Source organism: Mastomys coucha, unplaced genomic scaffold (assembly GCF_008632895.1).
Source record: "Mastomys coucha isolate ucsf_1 unplaced genomic scaffold, UCSF_Mcou_1 pScaffold8, whole genome shotgun sequence".
NCBI lineage: Eukaryota > Metazoa > Chordata > Mammalia > Rodentia > Muridae > Mastomys > Mastomys coucha.
Window position 1 is genome coordinate 9167380 of NW_022196914.1, and position 18493 is coordinate 9185872.

Below are 18493 nucleotides of genomic sequence, written 5' to 3' on the forward strand. Positions count from 1 at the left end.
TTGTGGTATTAGTGTCCGGTGTTCATCGGAAGTGGTTATGAATTGCCCCAGGAAAGTGTTCCCATTAAAGCTGTGAGGCGCGTGTCCTCTTTCCCTGGAGACCTACCCTGCTTTGGACCTACCGTGGCTCTTTATCTTCACTGTAGTACTGGTCAAAGTCTGTCTGTACCAACTGTGAGTTCCCAATGACTGGATGCCCCAGCCCTGGCTTCTCAGACACTCCAGGCTTGACTGAAGAACTCAATCCTACTGTAGTCACTTGTAACCACTCCCTTCATATTAATTTCCTGTGTTTTTTTTTTTTCCTTACTACCTGTTGGTTTTGTAAGTTATTTTCATTTATCCCATGATTATCATCTTATGATTCCACAGTGAGTCCTTAATTTCTATTTAAAACTTGGCTTGAGGTTCTAATAAAGCTATGTAAGATTGACTTGCTTGGTAATTTAAATGACTCAATTACCGTTGAAGGTCAAGGGAGTGTAGGAAGGAGTTTTGACAAGGTTTTGTCTATGGGCATCTGTTCCTGTGCCTCAGGTAGGGTGCTCTGACCTCTGGGGGCAAGAGTGGAGAGGGTGGTTCAGGTGCTCTGTAGGCCAGCTTAACAGAATTTCCTTTTGTGTGGCTGGAGTGGCCTTCATCCCTTCACATTCCCTGGTCTGCAGGGCAGCCTTTCTCAGGACGCACCTGACTTGGACGAGGGCGCTTTGTAGCTGAGGATGGTCTTGTAGGAGACACCCTGTGGATCAGCAGCTGCAGCCTGCAGCCTGATACGTTCATCCCCTATAGATGGTAGGGGTAGGCTTTTCCTGGGTGGGAGCCTGAGGGGACAGTGTATCAGCTGTATGCCTGTGGTCAATGTTCTTGTTTGCTATTGTACAGGTAGAAGGCCATTAGGTAGTCAGATTGCTACTGGTAGATTGTTCTCAAGGAATAGTACCAGTGGTGCCACTTGAGTAGATGATCACTAGCCTGAGATTAGCTTGGCTGTTTTAGTCTTCTTAAGTGGGGCCTGTGCTGTTGGCGCTAAAGTCATGTGAAGTGGCCATCTTGTTACTGTGATCATGTTACTCAAGTGCCCACTCTGGCAGTTCTGGAATGAGTGGGGGCAGATATGCTTGCCCTATCGTTTTTGCCTGCTATTCCCGTGCTTCCAGAGTAGCTGTCCTCTGATGGTCACCATGCTGATGACGAAGTCACTGTACTCCCACTAGCCCAGTTACAAGTCTCTCCCAAGACCTTTTCATTCTTGATCTTTTGGTCTTTTTCCTTGTGGACACTTGAGGCTATTTCTTTTTCCATTCAAAGTACCTGCTGAGAGATACTACTGGAACCGTTCACTGGAGAGACGCCCCCTCAGTGGTGTCTTTCAAAGTTATCCAGAGGACTGGAGAGCGTCAGTGTTTGTTTGTAAACCAGGCCTGAGCTTTCCCTCCAATATCCTTAGTCATCAGCTGAGGAGGGAGCAATGCTAATACCACAGTGTTGCAGCCAGGAGGGATCTGGGCCACCTGCCAGCCAGCCTGTCTGTCCCTTGTTCCTGTTGTGTGTTCAATTCTGTATGTGCCACCTTCCTTTAGGATGGATTGCTGCCTATACCACTCAGTTTAATTGCTTGTTGAGATTGACAGAATCTAGCTTGTGATGGGCTGCTCTGGACACATTGACTTGGTGTCCTAAAGCCAGGCCTTCCATACTACTGAGATATCCTACCTTTCCATCCCTCGCCTGCATACCCCCAAGGCATGTAATTCTTTACTAAAGATGACCAGGCCTAGGTCCAGGAATCAGCATTGTGATTCTTGAGTGTGATCTGTCATGGATTCCTCTTGGCACCTTTTCCTGACCTTGCCATAGGGTCTGCTGAACTTTTGGGTCACAGTGACAGGAGTGCTTGTCCTTAGCCTAGACTTACTAAGGAATCTTTCTTGGGCCCCAGCTGATACCGCAGCCTTTTGTGCCACCGTGTAATGGCCAGAGCAAGCTTGTTGGGTGTGGGTTTTGCTGTCCTATGAACCTGTAGAGGACTTTCAGATGTTGTGGTTCTTCCTTCATTGTAGGAGGGGATGGTAGAAGGGGATGGTAGAAAGGGATGTAGAAGATGATAGAAGGGGATGGTAGAAGGGGATGTAGAAGATGGTAGAAGGGGATGGTAGAAAGGGATGTAGAAGATGATAGAAGGGGATGCTAGAAGGGGATGTAGAAGATGGTAGAAGGGGATGTAGAAGATGGTAGAAGGGGATGCTAGAAGGGGATGTAGAAGATGGTGGAAGGGGACAGTCTTTTACTCTGGAGATGAAGTCTTGATGGTTCCTAGATAATTGGACTTTCAAATACTGTTGGATGTGGTTGGTCCTTGAACCTTTGTGAGGGTTTTCTCTGATCCTCTGTAGTACATATGTCTTTATTAAGGTTTCTAGCTAGAATAACATAATACCACAGAGGTAATGGAGCAGTTTTGTCTGTAGTATGTCTGCATGGTTGGGACCTCTGTGAATATTATGCTTGAGATATAATGTAGTGAGAAATTCCAGTCCTCATTTTTGGTTGGGATGGAGACAAACACATTGCCTGGATGAGTTGCCATGGTGTTTGGTTAATGTCTCACTGAGCTACAGTGCTTGGCACAGCGGCTGCCATTAGAGCTGCTGCTTCAGAGAGATTATGGCAGCCTGCTATCACCCTCCAGGATCCTTTAGGCTCTGCACTGGAGGATTCAAGAGTACCAGTCCTTCTTTGAGCCTGAAGGATGGCATGTGTCTCCATTTGCCTTGTAATGCAATATTGTTTGTGGTACTTGGGTTGGAGGAGTGATGGTGGTAATTTAAGTAGATTTTTCCTGGTCGTTCTATTGTGGTTGCTCTCCTTCCACATTAGGAACCAATGAGGGTATAGTTTCATATGCCAAGATATGTCAGTTCCAATGAGCTACTTACTCAAGGGCTGGAGAAATGAGTGCTCGGTAGGTATGAGGTAGACTTACTCAACTGGACTTGGCCAATGTTCCATCGAACTGGCTACTCTTACTAGGTGCAAGAATAACATATCCAGTCTGTATGCTACCAATGATTATTTGGCTACTGTGGCCAATACTCATTGAACTGTCTGGCTATCTCTTTTCTGATTTGTACAGAGTCTTAAGGAAATAGCCTTAAGATCGGTTAGGAAAGATAGGGTACTTATCACCAGTTTTAGTCATTTTAGTCCCTGGAGCCAGATTACTTTTCCAGCCAATGGATTTCAGTCTAAAAATCTTGATGAAGCTTGTACTGCTCAGGGGATAGTATGACTGTTCAGGGAATAACTTGCCTTTGGCCACTTGGTTATTCGTTAGTTTTTCTGCTCGTACAAGCTGCTCACCACTCTTGTTAATTGCTCATTTATTTTGCGCCCAGCGGCAGCATGTTCTGTTAACTATTTCCATGGTGTGGACCCCCTTGACTGGCACTCTGATTTTACTAGTTATAATGATGTGTTGTGGCTTCTCTTGGCTTAGTTTCTAGGTTCTTTCATCCCTGTTCTTGACAGGCTCCGACTACTTGTTCCTGTCTGTCCTGGCTGACAGAGGATGCTACCACTGGTCTTGGTGATGCAATACTCCTCCCTAGGACATTTCTCTTTTTGTGTCCTTTGGGGATTATCTGTACATTTCCTAGTTGTTGGTCCTGCCTCCCAGAATACCTACTTCTTTCCTCCAGTCTTTGGCTGGGCACTTAGGATTTTAGCATCACCTAACTGTGCCGATGCTGTTTCGACCTGCCCTTGCAAGAAACTCCACCATCCTGAGTTCTCCCAAGTCCACAAACTCTGCTTTAACCCGAGGCACTCTCCTAGCCTGGCCCTTTGCAGACTCCTGTGGCTGCTGGGATAGACTGGTTATTTCTTACAGCTCCTTTGGAAGTAAGTCCTTTTCTTCCAGACACCTATCCAACTGGGTTCTGCTGTGAAATACCTGTCATTGTAGGTCTGTTGGCCAGGAGACTGATTGATTGGGTACTGTGTGTGGGCTGAGGTATGGTGGGCACTGCTGTCTGACAGGATCTGCCATTGTCTTCTGGTCCAGGTGAGTGATGTAAACTGGGAGGGATGTGCCTTCTTTACAGAGTCAGGAAGTTCAGAGGAGTCTGGGGACTTAAATCTAAATGTCCCTGTCCCAGGTTCCTAGGGCTCTGACCTTGGCATAACAGAACTAACTCTCTTGGTTGGCTGTCAGTTGTCCTTGAATTATGGCTGTTTCACAGGTAAGCTCTGGCTTGCTGGCTTTTTCTGATGTTTCACTGCAAGTGATGGGAAGTTCTTTCTGTGTGTTTGGGAAGCCCTCTGGCATTCACGTCTGGCTTTCACTTGCTACCGCGGTCCTGTTATACACTGGACGGTATGTTCCTGTGGAGCAGTAGTCTTCTGGGTGAACTCTTCAGATTAGTGTCAGCCTAATCGGACACTAGTTGGAAATGGTACACTGTCATCACCCCCTGCTGCCAGGGAGGTGTGCTGAGATTTAATAAGCCCCTTGGGGGATTTCATGCCACACTAAGGTTGAAGAATATGGTGGGGAATATGGTCTTTAACCCCTGCCATCCATGGCTAAAATCCATGATCTTCCCCACTCTTTTTTTTTAAATTTTAAAATTTTTAAAAATTGTTTTGTTTTTCCGAGATAGGGTTTGTCTGTGTAGCCCTGGCTGTCCTGGAACTCACTGTGTGGGCCAGGATAGCTTTGAATACAGAGATCCACCAGCTTCTGCCTCCCCAGTGTTGAGATTAAAGGTGTGCATCACCACTGCCACCCAGCGATCCTTATTTTTTGCTCTATAGTACTAAATACTTGGTATGTTGTACTAGGTCTTCTAGTGGTACCCAATTCTCAGAGTCTGAAAATGGGATTTGTCTGGCCACCTGATGCCAGGGCTCATTTGTACTGCCCTTATCACCAGTGATAGGGACTCTTTGCCAGTCGGATAGTGTTTCAGCTCTAAAATGTCATCTTTGTTCCCGTTTCCTTAGCTCACTTATTCCTAATACTCTGCTACGTACCAGCTTCTCTGGAAGCAGAGCTAGGTTGTCTCAGATGCAAGGTTGGTGTGATACAACTCAGGTCTGGATTCCCAAGAGACATCCCCCCTTAGCACAAATTCAGCCTTCTGAAACCTCTGCAGTCATTTCAGAGAGCTTAAACCTTCTTAAAGAAAGATACCTGGTAACTGCTTTAGATCTAAGAAAGCAGGACTGATGTCCCAGATTTCAAGAACAGTTTCATGTAGGGACCCTTGTGGTCAGTCATTTGTCCCATGGCTGTGTGTGACCCACTTTAGTTAATGAACTGCAGAAGAAATGACTCACTCCTAGGGATGCAGATGAGCTGGGACTGTCCAAGAGTCCTGATTGTTGGAGATGAAGATGGGGTTCTTAGAAGCTAGTCATCACCCTAATTTCTGTGGGAGAATCAGGAGAGTGAATGGTGACTGGTTCTGGTTGGGGAATTTGGACCACTTCATAGTTGGTATGATGGCTTTATTCTGCTTTATGACCTGTGTCAACTTTCTACATGTACTTTTCTGTCTCTTCTATGGAAATTGCTAATAGGCACAATATGGCAAAATGATTCTTCAGAGCACTCTGGGCCCCTCTGCGGTGGGTAATTCACTGGAGGATGGTCTGGATGCTATTCTCGGGTGGGAAGCATGCCTCTGTTTTTCAAAGTGACAGTGTACCTGTAGTTCCTGCTGTGTAGGAGTGAGTATGACTGGTTCTGAAAGGTCTTGGTATCGTGATGCCACTGAACAAGGCTAAGGAAAAGTTTGCCTGCAGAGAGTACATTTGCTGTCAGTGGGGGATCTAGGCGAGAGTACCTGCTGATGAACCCTAGGAAGCCTGCAGAATCATTAAACCTCACCCACATTCACTCCGGCTGAGAGCTTGGCCTTTCCGTAGAAAGTGCCACCCACTGTGATTCCTGCCTGGAGCTGTGGGTGCCATACTCACCATGCCACAGCTACTCCAGCACAGCACAGGTCTAAGGTATACAAGCCCTTCAGGGTAAATTGCAGATTACATCTGTTAGGTACAAACACTACCAAACAATATGTTCAGGTCTGTCAGGTTCCCCTCACAACTGCATGGCTCTGCTTGACTGATCAGGAGCCCTGTGATCTCTAGTGTTTATGCAGAGTAAGGCATTGTTATTCACCACTTAGGACTTGGTTAAGGAATCAGCTGCCACACACACAATTGGCTCAGATGAAAAAGCATTCACCTTAGACACAAAGAGGTATGTCCCGAGGTGGTGCAGTTACATTTGTACTGAAAAGATACAGTCTACAACTCACAGGCCAAGAAATACCACAGCTGGTGGCTGACTTCAAAAGTGGTAAGAATGTTCCTCTAAACAAGGTTCACCCTGGAGGAGGGCATGCAGGCAGGAGGGCGTACACTCTGAGGGGCATACACGTAGGGGGGGGATACATGTGGTGTTCCTGTACTCTGCTCCAGGAGCTATTTGTGGCCTGGTGTGGACTGCACCTTAGCACTGGGCTCCTCACATTAAGCTCTTAAAGTGAGGAAGGAAGGGGACCACTCATACATTCAGGCCCGTCTCAGTGCATGCTTGCAAGTGTTGTCTCCATGGGACCAGAGCACACTGGGAAGGCCCTCATCAGGTCATCCCGGGGTCAGGTGTTTTACAGTTGTTTTTAAAGAGTACCCCACCACTGGCTAAACATTCTGTGGCTCTTAGGCATAGCTTCTAGAGTTTTAAGTAGGCTCCTCAGGGCCTGATTGTCCTGGAAAGGGCTAAGACTCCAATAAGGAATTCACAATAGTCCATCTACTCTGGAGTATTGGAGGCCTTTGCAGGCTTATCCCGTTATGAAGAGACCCAGTGCAGCTGTTTGCAGAACGATAGGGCAGTCTATTGGTAGTTGTGACCAGTGGGGCTCCCAGATGGGCTCCTGGATGGCGAGCCTCATGAGTTCTTCAGAGCCCTCCTGGATGCTGAGCTCATTTACTACCTGTGGTACTGAATAGAACCAGGTTATACCAGTAATGGCTCCCACTGTGTACTGGGAGTCTAGTCCTGTCCGCCAAGCACCCAACTGGTGACAGATACTGAATCACCTAGGTCGTCAGTCTTGTTCTACTTCACTACTGTATATGAGAAGGTTGAGAACCGGTGACCAGCCACATCTTTGTATTCATTTAGTTAATAGAGAGGAAAGCAAGCAGTGCTTTTTCCTACTAGTGTGTTAAGGAAGACACATCAAAGCAGCAGTCAGATGTGAAGCTGACAGTATAGTCTATTTTAAAAGAAAATGATTTTCTACTCAATTTGTAAAGCGTTTTTCATTTTACCCTTCCCAGGCAATCAAGCCCTGCCGTCCGATGACCAACAACGCTGGACGACTTTTCCACTATCGGATCACTGTCTCCCCACCTACCAACTTCTTAGTAAGTTACTAATGATCATAGTCTAGCCTAGGATGACTTGAAGTAGCTACGTAGCCCAGGCTGGTCTCTAACATACGGCATTTCTCCTGCCTCATCGCCACAATGCTGGGATTATTGGCATAAGACATCACACTAGCTTCTGATTCAGTTCTTACATCATTTTTTCTTTTCTTTTTAATATCATTATGTTGATAAAATTTAGCTTTATCATGCTAATGTTTATTTTACCTTTCTTCCATCTTATTATGTCTTTTTTATTTTTCTTGGTACTATGCAATAACCAAATGTATAGTAGCCAGTGAATTATGGTGCTGTTCATTGGAGCAATGGCATGGGAAGAGTCCAGAAGGATATTTCCACAGGTTTTAAAAGTCAGCAGGCAGCTTATTGCCTTGTGACCAAATCAGAAGATCCATTGTATAATAATATGATAGTATGGTAATATGGTTAGAATGCATATGTACCATGGTGGACATAGTTAACTAATTTTCACAATAAACATTTGTGTATATATTATCCATATTACCCACTTGGGGCATTAGTTCCTGTTTTATACATGAGGATAAGCAGTCGTAGCTCAGGTACTACTTCTGGTGCTTTTAGCTTTTAGAAGCCAGGGAGTCTGCTCCAGGGTGCGTGTCTCTATGCTATGCTCTACTGCATTGCCTCTCATAGTATGAAATTTATTCCTTCTAGTTACATGCACTGAAAAGTCTTGATTTCTAGATTATTCATAATTACACATTTCAATAAGTTTATTTAGCTAGACTTCTTGTGTCATCAGCTTTACCCATTTAAAGTGTGGAATTCATAATGTTTAACATAATTACAGACTTGTAAAGCCACCCAGTCTAATTTTAGAACATTTATCCTAAAAGAAACTTCATATCCTCTAGGTGGCATGTGTCTGAGGACTTGTCTAGCCTATACTTAGGGGCCACAGAGTAGCTGCTTTTTCTGTTTGGCTTCTTTTACTTCAGACTTTTTTGTTTTTGTTTTTTTGTTTTTTTGTTTTTCTCTGTATTTTAAGATTTGCCCATGTGGTGGCGTGTGTCAGTATTTCTCTCCCCCCCTTCCTCCTTCCTATGAGTTCTTCTTTCTTCCTTTTATTGATCCCAGAGTTTCTTGTGTACTACACATCAACTCTGCACAGAGCTATGCAACCTGCATCCTTTATACTGGGGTCTTTTTATTTTCTGGTCGTGTGTGTGTGTGTGTGTGTGTGTGTGTGTGTGTGTGTGTGTAGATCATATGATTACAATATGTTTCATATATCCAGTCACTCAGTTGATGGACCTTGATGCTTCCATTGCTTGCTATTGTGAGTAATGCTGATTGGAGTATGTGAGTGCCGCTGAGGAGATGACCAGTAGTTTAGGGCCCTAGCTGCTGTTCCAGAAGAACCCCTTTTGGTTCCCAGCACCCACATGGCCGCTCACAGCCATCTGTGACTGCAGCTCTCGGGCACCTGATTCCCTTTTCTAGCTTCTCTGGGCACCAAGCATATAAACGACATACAGAGATACACATGAAATAAAATAAAATAAAATAGGAAAAGGGAGAGATTGGGGGAAAGGACACAAAAGGGAAGTAATATAATTATATTTTAATTACATTTTATTAAACGTTTGTATGGATATGTTTTGGTATCTTTTGAGTATATACTTAGGACTGAGATTGTTGATGTATATGCTATGTTTAATACTCCAGGAAACAGCCTACTGTCAGAGTGGTTGTACTGCTCATTATTAATTCTTGTTCATCAGAATCTTCTCATTACATTTAATTTATTGGGTCACTCAAATAGAAAGTGACAGTTACATTTGACAAAAGAAAATATGTATATAAATACTCTTCAGCTTGTTCCAGTTCTTATCTAGGTAATTTGTGACATAATGATGTTTAGTATCTCGGTAAGAATTATTTTCTAGGCTGCCAGTCTTTATAATTTGTTCCATGTTTGGCATTTCTATCAAAAGAGTTGGCTATTGAGACTGACTTAGGAGGAGAAGAGTCTGTTGTGCAGGGATCGACATTCAGATCATGTAATCATAGATTCTGTTTCCAGGTAATTGAAGCCTTTGGCATTGCCTGGGCCCCACTCTTTTGCAGGGTTAGGTGGGGTTGCAGCTGTGAGGTGGAGCTTCTGATGCTTCCAGATCCTCGGAGTCCTCCCTAGGTTGTTTCTGGTCTCGACCCTGGCGCCGTCAGCCTGCTTGTTCCAAAATACAGTTCAGGGAAGTAGAACCAGCAGTGCTGTTGGATGAAAGAAAATGAGCCTCTAACAAAGGAAGCTACATATAGCTTTTAGTTTTCTTGATGATGTACATAAGAAGCATTATTGGTTATTTAAATATATAGTGTGATGTGTAACACCTGGAGTCAGAGAATTCCATTTTACATTAATTTTTAGTGTATACTTCCTGATATTTGAGAAAATGTTAAGCCTACAAAGTTGCTTTTGTTTCTGCCTTGAGTTAGTTTGTGACTGGGTGGGTTCCTGCACATGTAAATGATATCATTAATTTTAAGTCCTGTTTTGTGTTCTTGTTTACTTTTAGACTGACAGGCCAACAGTCATAGAATATGATGATCATGAGTATATCTTTGAAGGATTTTCTATGTTTGCACATGCCCCCCTGACCAATGTAAGTATTGGCTCCTGTCTCCTTCCTCAGACTTTGTCCCTACACCCCTGCCTTGTCTTTATCTTTCCTTTCCACAAATCAAATTAAATCCCCTTTATGTGTTCATAACATCTATTTTGCATCTCCCCCATGTGAACTGCAGGGTGGCTGCTGCTGTGTCTCAGGCAGGCCTGTGAGCCTGCTAATGAGTCACAGGTTTGGGCTGCATTAAACGGTGTAAGTAAACGTGTTAGAGTAACATTTTGAGAGTGTGAAACATTGAAAAAGAGGATAAATTGTAGGGTGACGTGATGAACTATTTTGGGGTTCTTGTCCTTCAGAGTTGAAGTTTGAAAGGAAGGTAACATGCCCCTGAGCGAAGGAAGGGGAGACAGGACCTGTTGAGGGCACTGAGCCCAAAGTGACCTCACAGGGTTTCTGCTTTGAATTCCAGGGCTGTATCTGTGTTCAGAGACTTGGTCTGACACAAGGACTTGTGATCTGGTCATTAAGGATGATTTTCTGGGCATCAGTGTAAATGGATGCTCTGTGTCTGCATCAGAATCCTATGTTGAGCAGTGATTGCTGTAGTAGTGTTGGGAAGAGCATGGCGGTACTTTACCTGGGCTGAGTGTCCCGTGGACCCTAGTGAGTGAGTTTCATTGTGTTGCTTGCCTGTAGTCAGAAAGTCTTACCTTACTATACTTACTTGGAACATGAACTTTTCTACTGGAGGCTGAGTCTCAAGTCTTACTCCTACCTTGCTTCTATCTGTCATTCCTTTTTACTTTGTTAAGTAGATGTAATAATAGGTACTGACACTAACTTAGAACAGTGCTTTCTTATTTTTCTTATTCTACATTATATCATCTTACAGATTTTTATTTTTTTTTTTATTTTTGAGGTCTCACTAAGTACCCCAAGCTGGCTTGGAATTTGTTTACTAGCCCAGAGTCTTTAAACTTGATTAGACAGAATACAGGCAGGCATAACCATATGTGACTTTATTTTGGAGAATTTTCTTGCAGAAGATTGTCATATTATAGATATATGAAATCATAAGCTTCCTTATGATATTTTCATACACACATATTGTTGTAGCACTCTCATATCCGCCCCTCCCCTCCCATTGTTAGTACCTTCTTCTCCCCCTAAGTAGTTTTCTTCTGCCTTCATGCCATTTATGCACATCTTCATATCTGTCTGTCTGTCTGTCTGCCTATGAATGAATGTCTCTCTCTCTCTCTCTCTTTCTTTCTCTGAACCTGGGTCCTTAAATTCAGCAAATATGCAACATTCTGTTCTGCCATTACCTTACTTGTTAGCGCTCCCCACTTAGACCTTTCCCCCATATCCCCCCTTTACTTTCATGTCATATAAGATGCTACCTGGTTTTCTGAAGAATAAATGCAGTGATACATGGCAAGTATTCATCATGATGCTTGGTGCATAATAAATACTGGCACCTCTCATACTGGGAAAGAAGCAGACAGATACGTTTGAATCTTTTAATTCTTTCTGTTTTTTGCTTTACTGAGGACTGGTGATTCTTTGAGCTTAATAGATGATAGCTATGCTTAGGATTTTAGTTAAAAATCAGGCCTATTTTTTTCTCAGAAGAAAGATTTATGTTTAATTTTCATTATATATCTGTCTGTGAGTATCTGTGTGGGTATGTGAATAGGAGTGCAGATACTCATAGAGGCCTGAGGTGTCAGATCACCTAGAGATGGACGTATAAGAGGCTGTGAGCTGCTTAACATGGGTGCTGGGACTCAGTCACAAGTCTCCTCTGGGAGCAGTAAGTGCTAGTCACTGCCGAGCCATCCTTCCAGCCCACGACTTATGTTTAAAAATAGAGTTTTATTTTGTTTTAGTTGTCTAGAGCTGTCTTAGTGTCATAGCAAGAGTGAGGACAAGGTCTGATTTTTTTTCTTTAAAGATAATTTTTTTAGAAAGTTTCCCACCATAAGGCTTGACGCTGAGAGGCAGTTATACTAAATTAATTTTTATTGTATTATATAAGACATGAAACCAAAACCAAACAACAGAATACCTTACCTCAGCATATATTTATATAAATACTGAGTTTTTTAAAAAAAAAACCCTGATGTCCTCAGTTCATAATAAAGAACCCTGTCATTTTTTGAGTGATGTTGATAATAGAAATAAAATTTTGAGTTGAGTATTCTGAAGTTCATAGGACCTAGAGCCATCAAAGAGCTCTTGAATTTGAGATAGATGCCCACACAAAAAGGTTTTTAAACTGCATCGTTAATGCATTTCTCAGGCTAAGCCCATCAGCAGGAAGGACCGTCAGGTTATGGTCACATAGACTCTTGACCCAAGCTAGCTCTGGCAGCTAGACTTAAAGCCTTGAAGTGAAGTGGATTGAAAACTGTCTTAAGTGTGTAGCATTCTGGAGGGATTTTATTCTGTCATGTAGTTATACTTTTGGGTACTTATGATACCTGATATTGTTGGTGGCTTTGACAGTGTAACGTTTGAAAAAGTGTCGAATGTACTATGAATCTAGAATCTACCTAGAATCTTCCACACAGGTGGAGTAGGCTGGCCTCAGCTTCCCAGCTGTCCTGCCTTTGTCCCCAGGTGCTGGTGTTAGAGAGGTGCCCCTGTCTTCCCACAGGTCTTACAAAGCAACCCAGATGTTACCTGTCCTTTTTATGCTTTTTCATGTGCTTCTTTTTAATTGCATTTACAATGTGTCATATTCTCTTTGTACTTGTTTATATTCACCTTTGTTTTTTGAGATGGAGTCTCCTTGTGCTTTAAGGCTGGCTTGTAATTCATGCTCTTCCCATGAATTAACCCTAGAACTCTTAGGAGCTCTAGGGTTAGAGCAGTTATTCCACCCTATTGGACTCTGTCTAGATCCTTTCTTTTCAAGACAGGGCCTGTGGCTCATATAAGCATGAGCCTTATATAGATGTTAGTAAAGTGTGGGTATTTTAAAACCAGGTTAAATTATGTACCAATTTGTAACTCTCAAGTATTTTAAATGTCATGGGGTTAAAGTAGGTTGAAAAAACAATGGTGTATTAAGTATATTGCATCGGTTAGCTAAGGACTGAGTACGTAATGAATCCAGAACGTTGAAAATGAATTCCATATTCAAGTTAATTATAACAAAAGTTAAAGATAGCAATCACTGTATTAAAAAGAGAAAGAAAGAATATCTAACAGCTAAAATTTCTTCCCAGTAGATGGCATTGTAAGACTATTTTTTCTATATTCTTTCTATCCCTTCTGCTGAGAGAATTAAAGTTTGTTTCTTTCTGACAGCTGTGGTTTGTAAAAGTGATTACATTGTTTCCTGGACAGATTGCTAAGCCAGAAAGACTGTGTAACACATCTACAGAGCCTCTGGTTTCAATTATTGTGCCCAGCTAGCCAGTTCCATAACCTCTTCCTTCCCTGCCCCATTCTTCTATTCATTGAGAAATCTATTTATGGGATCCTCTTGTGTCTAGATACTAGGCTAGTGTTTGCTGGTACTCTGGGAGGAGAAGACAGCTGTGGCTTAGTTCATCCGCATCTACAATTCCTCACATGCTCTGGGTATGCCCTAACCCTCACATGCCCTAGGGTTAGGGTTAGGGTTAGGGTTAGGGTTAGGGTTAGGGTTAGGGTTAGGGTTAGGGTTAGGGATAGGTAATGAAGTCTGCCCTCTTTGGTAGGTAAGAGTTGGGTCTAGAATCAAAATTCCTACTTTACTGGTCATCTGTTTCTTTAGGCAAGTCGCCTGATGGTTCCCATGTATGCAAGGGCCAAAACTGTCTTTAAGGGTACCAGTGACAGGTACATGTGTCAACACAGTCAAGAGTTAAACTAGTTCCTGGTTCAGCGAATACTACCTATTATTTTTTATACTTATTGGTTTTACTGACTGATGTGCATTGTGAACTGATGAAGGAACTAAATGTATGTAACTGATACACTGTTGCACTGCCATTCATGAGCTGTGTAAAGAATTAAGGTGAAATCAATACATGATGAGTTTTCTAATTTTTTTTCTAGAGGTGGCATGTTTGGTTCTAGTATGTTCTTGTCAAGTTTGCATTACTTTATTAATCACATTAGTGAAGCACCAATATTACTTCCCCTCTCAAAGAAGGTTGGTCAAAGCTAGGATCTTGCCATTAGAATGGAGTAGTTTTGGCCTAGGATGTATAGTGACATAGAGATTTCCTTTAATACCAGCATTCGGGAGGCATTGGCTTGCAAATTTCTCTGAATTTGAGGCCAGCCTAGTCTAGTAGTCTACACGGGAGGTCTAGACCAGCAAGGTCAAAGAGAGATCTTATTTCAAGAAACAAAAAACAGAAGAAACAAACAAGCCAACAAAAAACCAGAACAGAAAGCAGAAGCTGTGGTTGACTGGCTTACCAAGATTGTTCCAGGTTAAGAGAAGACAGACCTGGTTTGGTTCCAGGGCTCTGGGTCCGACAGCGAACCCTGCATTGTTAGGCTGCAGAGAAATGCTGGGGACTCAACAACTCTTCTTCTTGCAGATTCCACTGTGTAAAGTAATTCGATTCAACATAGACTACACGATTCATTTTATCGAAGAGATGATGCCTGAGGTAAGAGAGAGAGGTGCTTAACAGCTTCCTGTATTTACTCTGCTTTTATAAGATTTTTCTCTTAAAAAAGAAAAACAACGACAACAAAACCAAACCATAATTGAAGTTGGTCTGTTCTAGCTTTTTGCCACTTGAGACCCCTAAAATACCATATTCCCTGTCAGAAGGGTCACTTTGATGTAGCTCTGGTGCCACGGTTCAAAAATGTAAACTCGTTGACCTATTTCTGAACCCATATCTGCCCGTGCTGCATCTGCTGATAGTCACTGTACATCTGTCCTCAGTTTTGCTCCGGGGACAGAGTTTGGGTACCGGCCAGTGACACTGAATCCGAAGGCTGTAGGAATAATCTTACTCATTATCTCTAGTGACAAGATCAATGCTTGGTTCGATTCTCTTCCCATATATTTACATTTTTTTTCCTAATTGTTTTTCATTGCAGCTGCTAAACAGCAGATTTATCTAAATATATGCAAGGGATTTTAAATTCCAAAGTAAGATTAATGTGAATCTCAGAATGATTCATTGCCTGGTGTGGAATTTAGTGTTGTCAACAAATCTTGCTAAGAAATAACAAGGAGACAGCCAACAAGCTTGTGTACTTGATGCGTTGGGGATGATTTCTGGAGCCTTTGGCTCCAGGAATCTGTTTAACAGGAAAGCACTGTCATGGAAGGCCAGGGAGCAATGGGGAGGGCCTGATGGCCTGACATGCATGCTAAGTTACTGAGTCCTGGTCATTCTACCTGCATTTAAATAGCGTCCAAGAGCAAGGGCTCGCCCGCCCTTCTGTGGATAGGGAGTTTTTAGTTTTTACTTTCGTTTTGCTTCTGTTGGGTTCCAGGATCATGAGCCCTTGCTTAGTGTTGTAAAACTTTATGATTTCTGATGTGATTTCACGCAGGGTGATTTATGAACCCTGGGCAAAACAAGTAGGCGGAAGACTTAGGAGACAAAATTCCCTTGCAAGTGTAGCATCTGTTGAGCTTGTGTGCAGGAGGAATTCCGGTAGAATTCTGTAGTTTTTCTTAGCCCTTAGCCTCTACTAAGAGTTTGAAGCCTTTGTGGTACAGAGAACTTCTGCTTTTTGGTAACTTGGCAACAGTGTTCCTGGGTTGTGGGAGTAGGGAGGGATGGGAGTGGGGGACATGCTAGTCAGCTTGCGGTTGTACATGTAACCTCAATTAGCAAAATGTTCCCAGGAGATTCTTACACACTTTACAACTAGATTAGAAAAGCATGATAAAAGTAAAACTTTAGTTTTGGATATTTTATTTGTACACAAAAAAGGGCGGAATTGACATTTTTATAGAAATCCTAATGGTAATATTGTCTTCTTCATTTCTATTTGAAATTGGCAAGCCATTTTAGGACAGTGGCCAAGCCATGTACAGAAAGCTTTTAGTATGGCTTCCACAAACAGTTTTGAGGTACTTGCCTAGGACAAATTAATGTATATTTGCAGATCTATAGTAATTTGATTTTGACTTATTTTTCAGAATTTTTGTGTGAAAGGACTTGAACTGTTTTCATTGTTCCTATTCAGAGATATTTTGGAATTATATGACTGGAATCTTAAAGGTAAATATTAGGGCTTACAAAAAGAGGAGTTCTAAGATGCAAATCACAGTTCCACCGGTTGAAGTTTTTATTTTGTAAATATGGAAGTAAAAGCGTGCTCTCTGTGGGAATGCTTGCTGTCATTCAACATGAATGGGCTGGAGATTGTCTTCATGCCGTTTGTCAGTGCCTGGTGATAGCTAAGAATGGTTTTAATTACTAATAGAACTACCTTGATTTACTCATATTACGGAACAGATCTCAGTGGTTATTATTTTAAGTATAGTGACCCCTGTAATCAACTTTGTAAGATGACAGTTTATTAAATTAGAGAACCAATTAGTTATTAACACTTCCATGCACATGCAGAGTCAACATGTAGTCAGTCTTTCAGGTGCCTGGGTTTCAGCAGAGTTTTTACTTTGCTTATTTTTAAACCTGTATATCAAAGGAAGACTTTTTCAAGGTAGTTTTTAAATGAAATGAGTGAGGAGCTTTTCAAAAACAAGTGTGCTGGTTAATGGTTTCCTGAACTAGCCGCATTGTTTCATTTTTAGTGTATTGATTGAAAACCGACAGAATTAACATATGAGTGTATCATCTAATGCTGTACTTCAGTTCTAACAAAGATGCTAAGTTTTTTAATTTACAAAGTGATTTTTTTTGTATGCATTGACTCCTTGGCTCTCATTGTCCCCGAGTGTAGCTGTAGGCCCCTCATTGCAGTCCTGGCTGGCACCTGAGGCAGTTGCTGGTGATTGATTGCACTACGAGGCAGAGTGGGGGAAGTGGTCCTGTTTATGTCCCTGCTTCTAGTGCTGGCTTTTGTGGTTCCTATAAATCTTGGGAATTAAGTTGCAGTGTGTGCTTTCTGTGGCGGTCTGATTTCTCTTTTCTTTCTTTCTCCTTGTGTGCTTTAGGTCCTTTGTTTGAAGACAGCCCTCCCTGCTGTCCGAGATTTCATTTCATGCCACGTTTTGTAAGATTTCTTCCAGGTAAATCTTTTGGCTTGTCAGTGACCTGGTGTGACTGTGTGTCTGAAAACGAGCCTGCCGTTCTCCTTCCAGTCTGTAGGGACAGCTTTTCCATGTTGGATGCTGTTAATTATCTACTTCTCATGTTGAACTTGGAAATGTTAACCTTTACATGCTGATTTAGACCTTTCATAATTTATCAGAGCCCTCGATTTGCCAGGCAATAGATGATTTACACATTTTGAAAATGTCCTTAGTAAATTGTCATGTAAGTGTTATATGGAAGACTACATGTTGCCTAATATTGCATATGGTCAACTGGAAAACAATTAGTGAAAATTTATAATTATAGCTATGCTAAAATGACTACAATAATAGTTATACCAAGGTGATAGGATTATAGATGATTATTTTCTGTTTTGGTAGATATGCTTTTAATTATTTTGCAGTGAAAAAGGATATATGATAATGTGTTCTCCCATTAAATTAACATAATAATTCAAGGAGTAATTTAGTTTATGTTTAAGTGTTTCTGATTTTTTTCAAGAGTATGCTTGTAAGATATGTCAATTTTAGTATCATTAACGATTGGGTTGTTAATGAAATCTTTGGAAGCCTTCTCTGCAGTCTTTCTCTGGAGTCTTCTGGCACGCAGTCTCTCTCTCTCTCGCTTTGCGGTTACCTGCTTTGTTCAGTGCACTGCTGTGCAGTCTCACAAAGCGTTGCTACCAGCTAGTGAACGCCTCTTGTTGTTCTTCCCTGAGCTAGGTCACGGTTTTCCCTTTTTCTACTCAAATGACCGCTACAGCTCAGCCACCCAGTCCTTGGGTAAAACGTTGGACCACACTGTCTCTCAAAATGAATTTGTCCCAGAATCGAGATCCAGCATTTTACCTGGGGGTGACATCTTCTGTCTTCCCTTCCTCTCTTGTCTCAGAGGACTCCACCCCTTCTCCTGTGCATGGCCACCTTCCTTTGCTTTCTTCACTAAGTTCTCTAACTTGGCTCTTTCTGCCCCTCTAGTCCCCTGTGCCATTACCACCCGCCACGCCATCTTTCCAGCCCTTTCTAAAGAGTGGACCACTCTGGAATCGGAGGCAGGAAACAGCTGCTGCCTTTCCTTTGGGCTCATACAAAATCCAGCCCTGCAGTCACCCCTTCCATCCTGCCTCTTGCTCTGAGGTGCCTTCCCTGGTCTCTCCATGCTCTTGAACCTTCCTAGGAATCGGACACGCTGGCTTCCTCAAGTGTTCTTATTCTATTCAAGGCAAGCCTTGCTTCAGTG

The 18493-nt window shown here is 42.4% G+C and overlaps 1 protein-coding gene across 5 annotated transcripts in view; it reads left to right on the forward strand.

Annotated features, from left to right (window-relative positions):
* The window catches only part of Drosha (drosha ribonuclease III), a 108563-nt gene that overhangs the window by 26848 nt on the left and 63222 nt on the right, over positions 1 to 18493 (forward strand). For all 5 annotated transcript variants that reach the window (XM_031360440.1, XM_031360439.1, XM_031360443.1 and 2 more), the window contains exons 11-15: positions 7357 to 7443; positions 10005 to 10091; positions 14603 to 14674; positions 16174 to 16255; positions 17155 to 17229. In XM_031360440.1, the coding sequence (XP_031216300.1) occupies positions 7357 to 7443; positions 10005 to 10091; positions 14603 to 14674; positions 16174 to 16255; positions 17155 to 17229 (403 nt within the window). The remainder of the gene's footprint in view (positions 1 to 7356; positions 7444 to 10004; positions 10092 to 14602; positions 14675 to 16173; positions 16256 to 17154; positions 17230 to 18493) is intronic.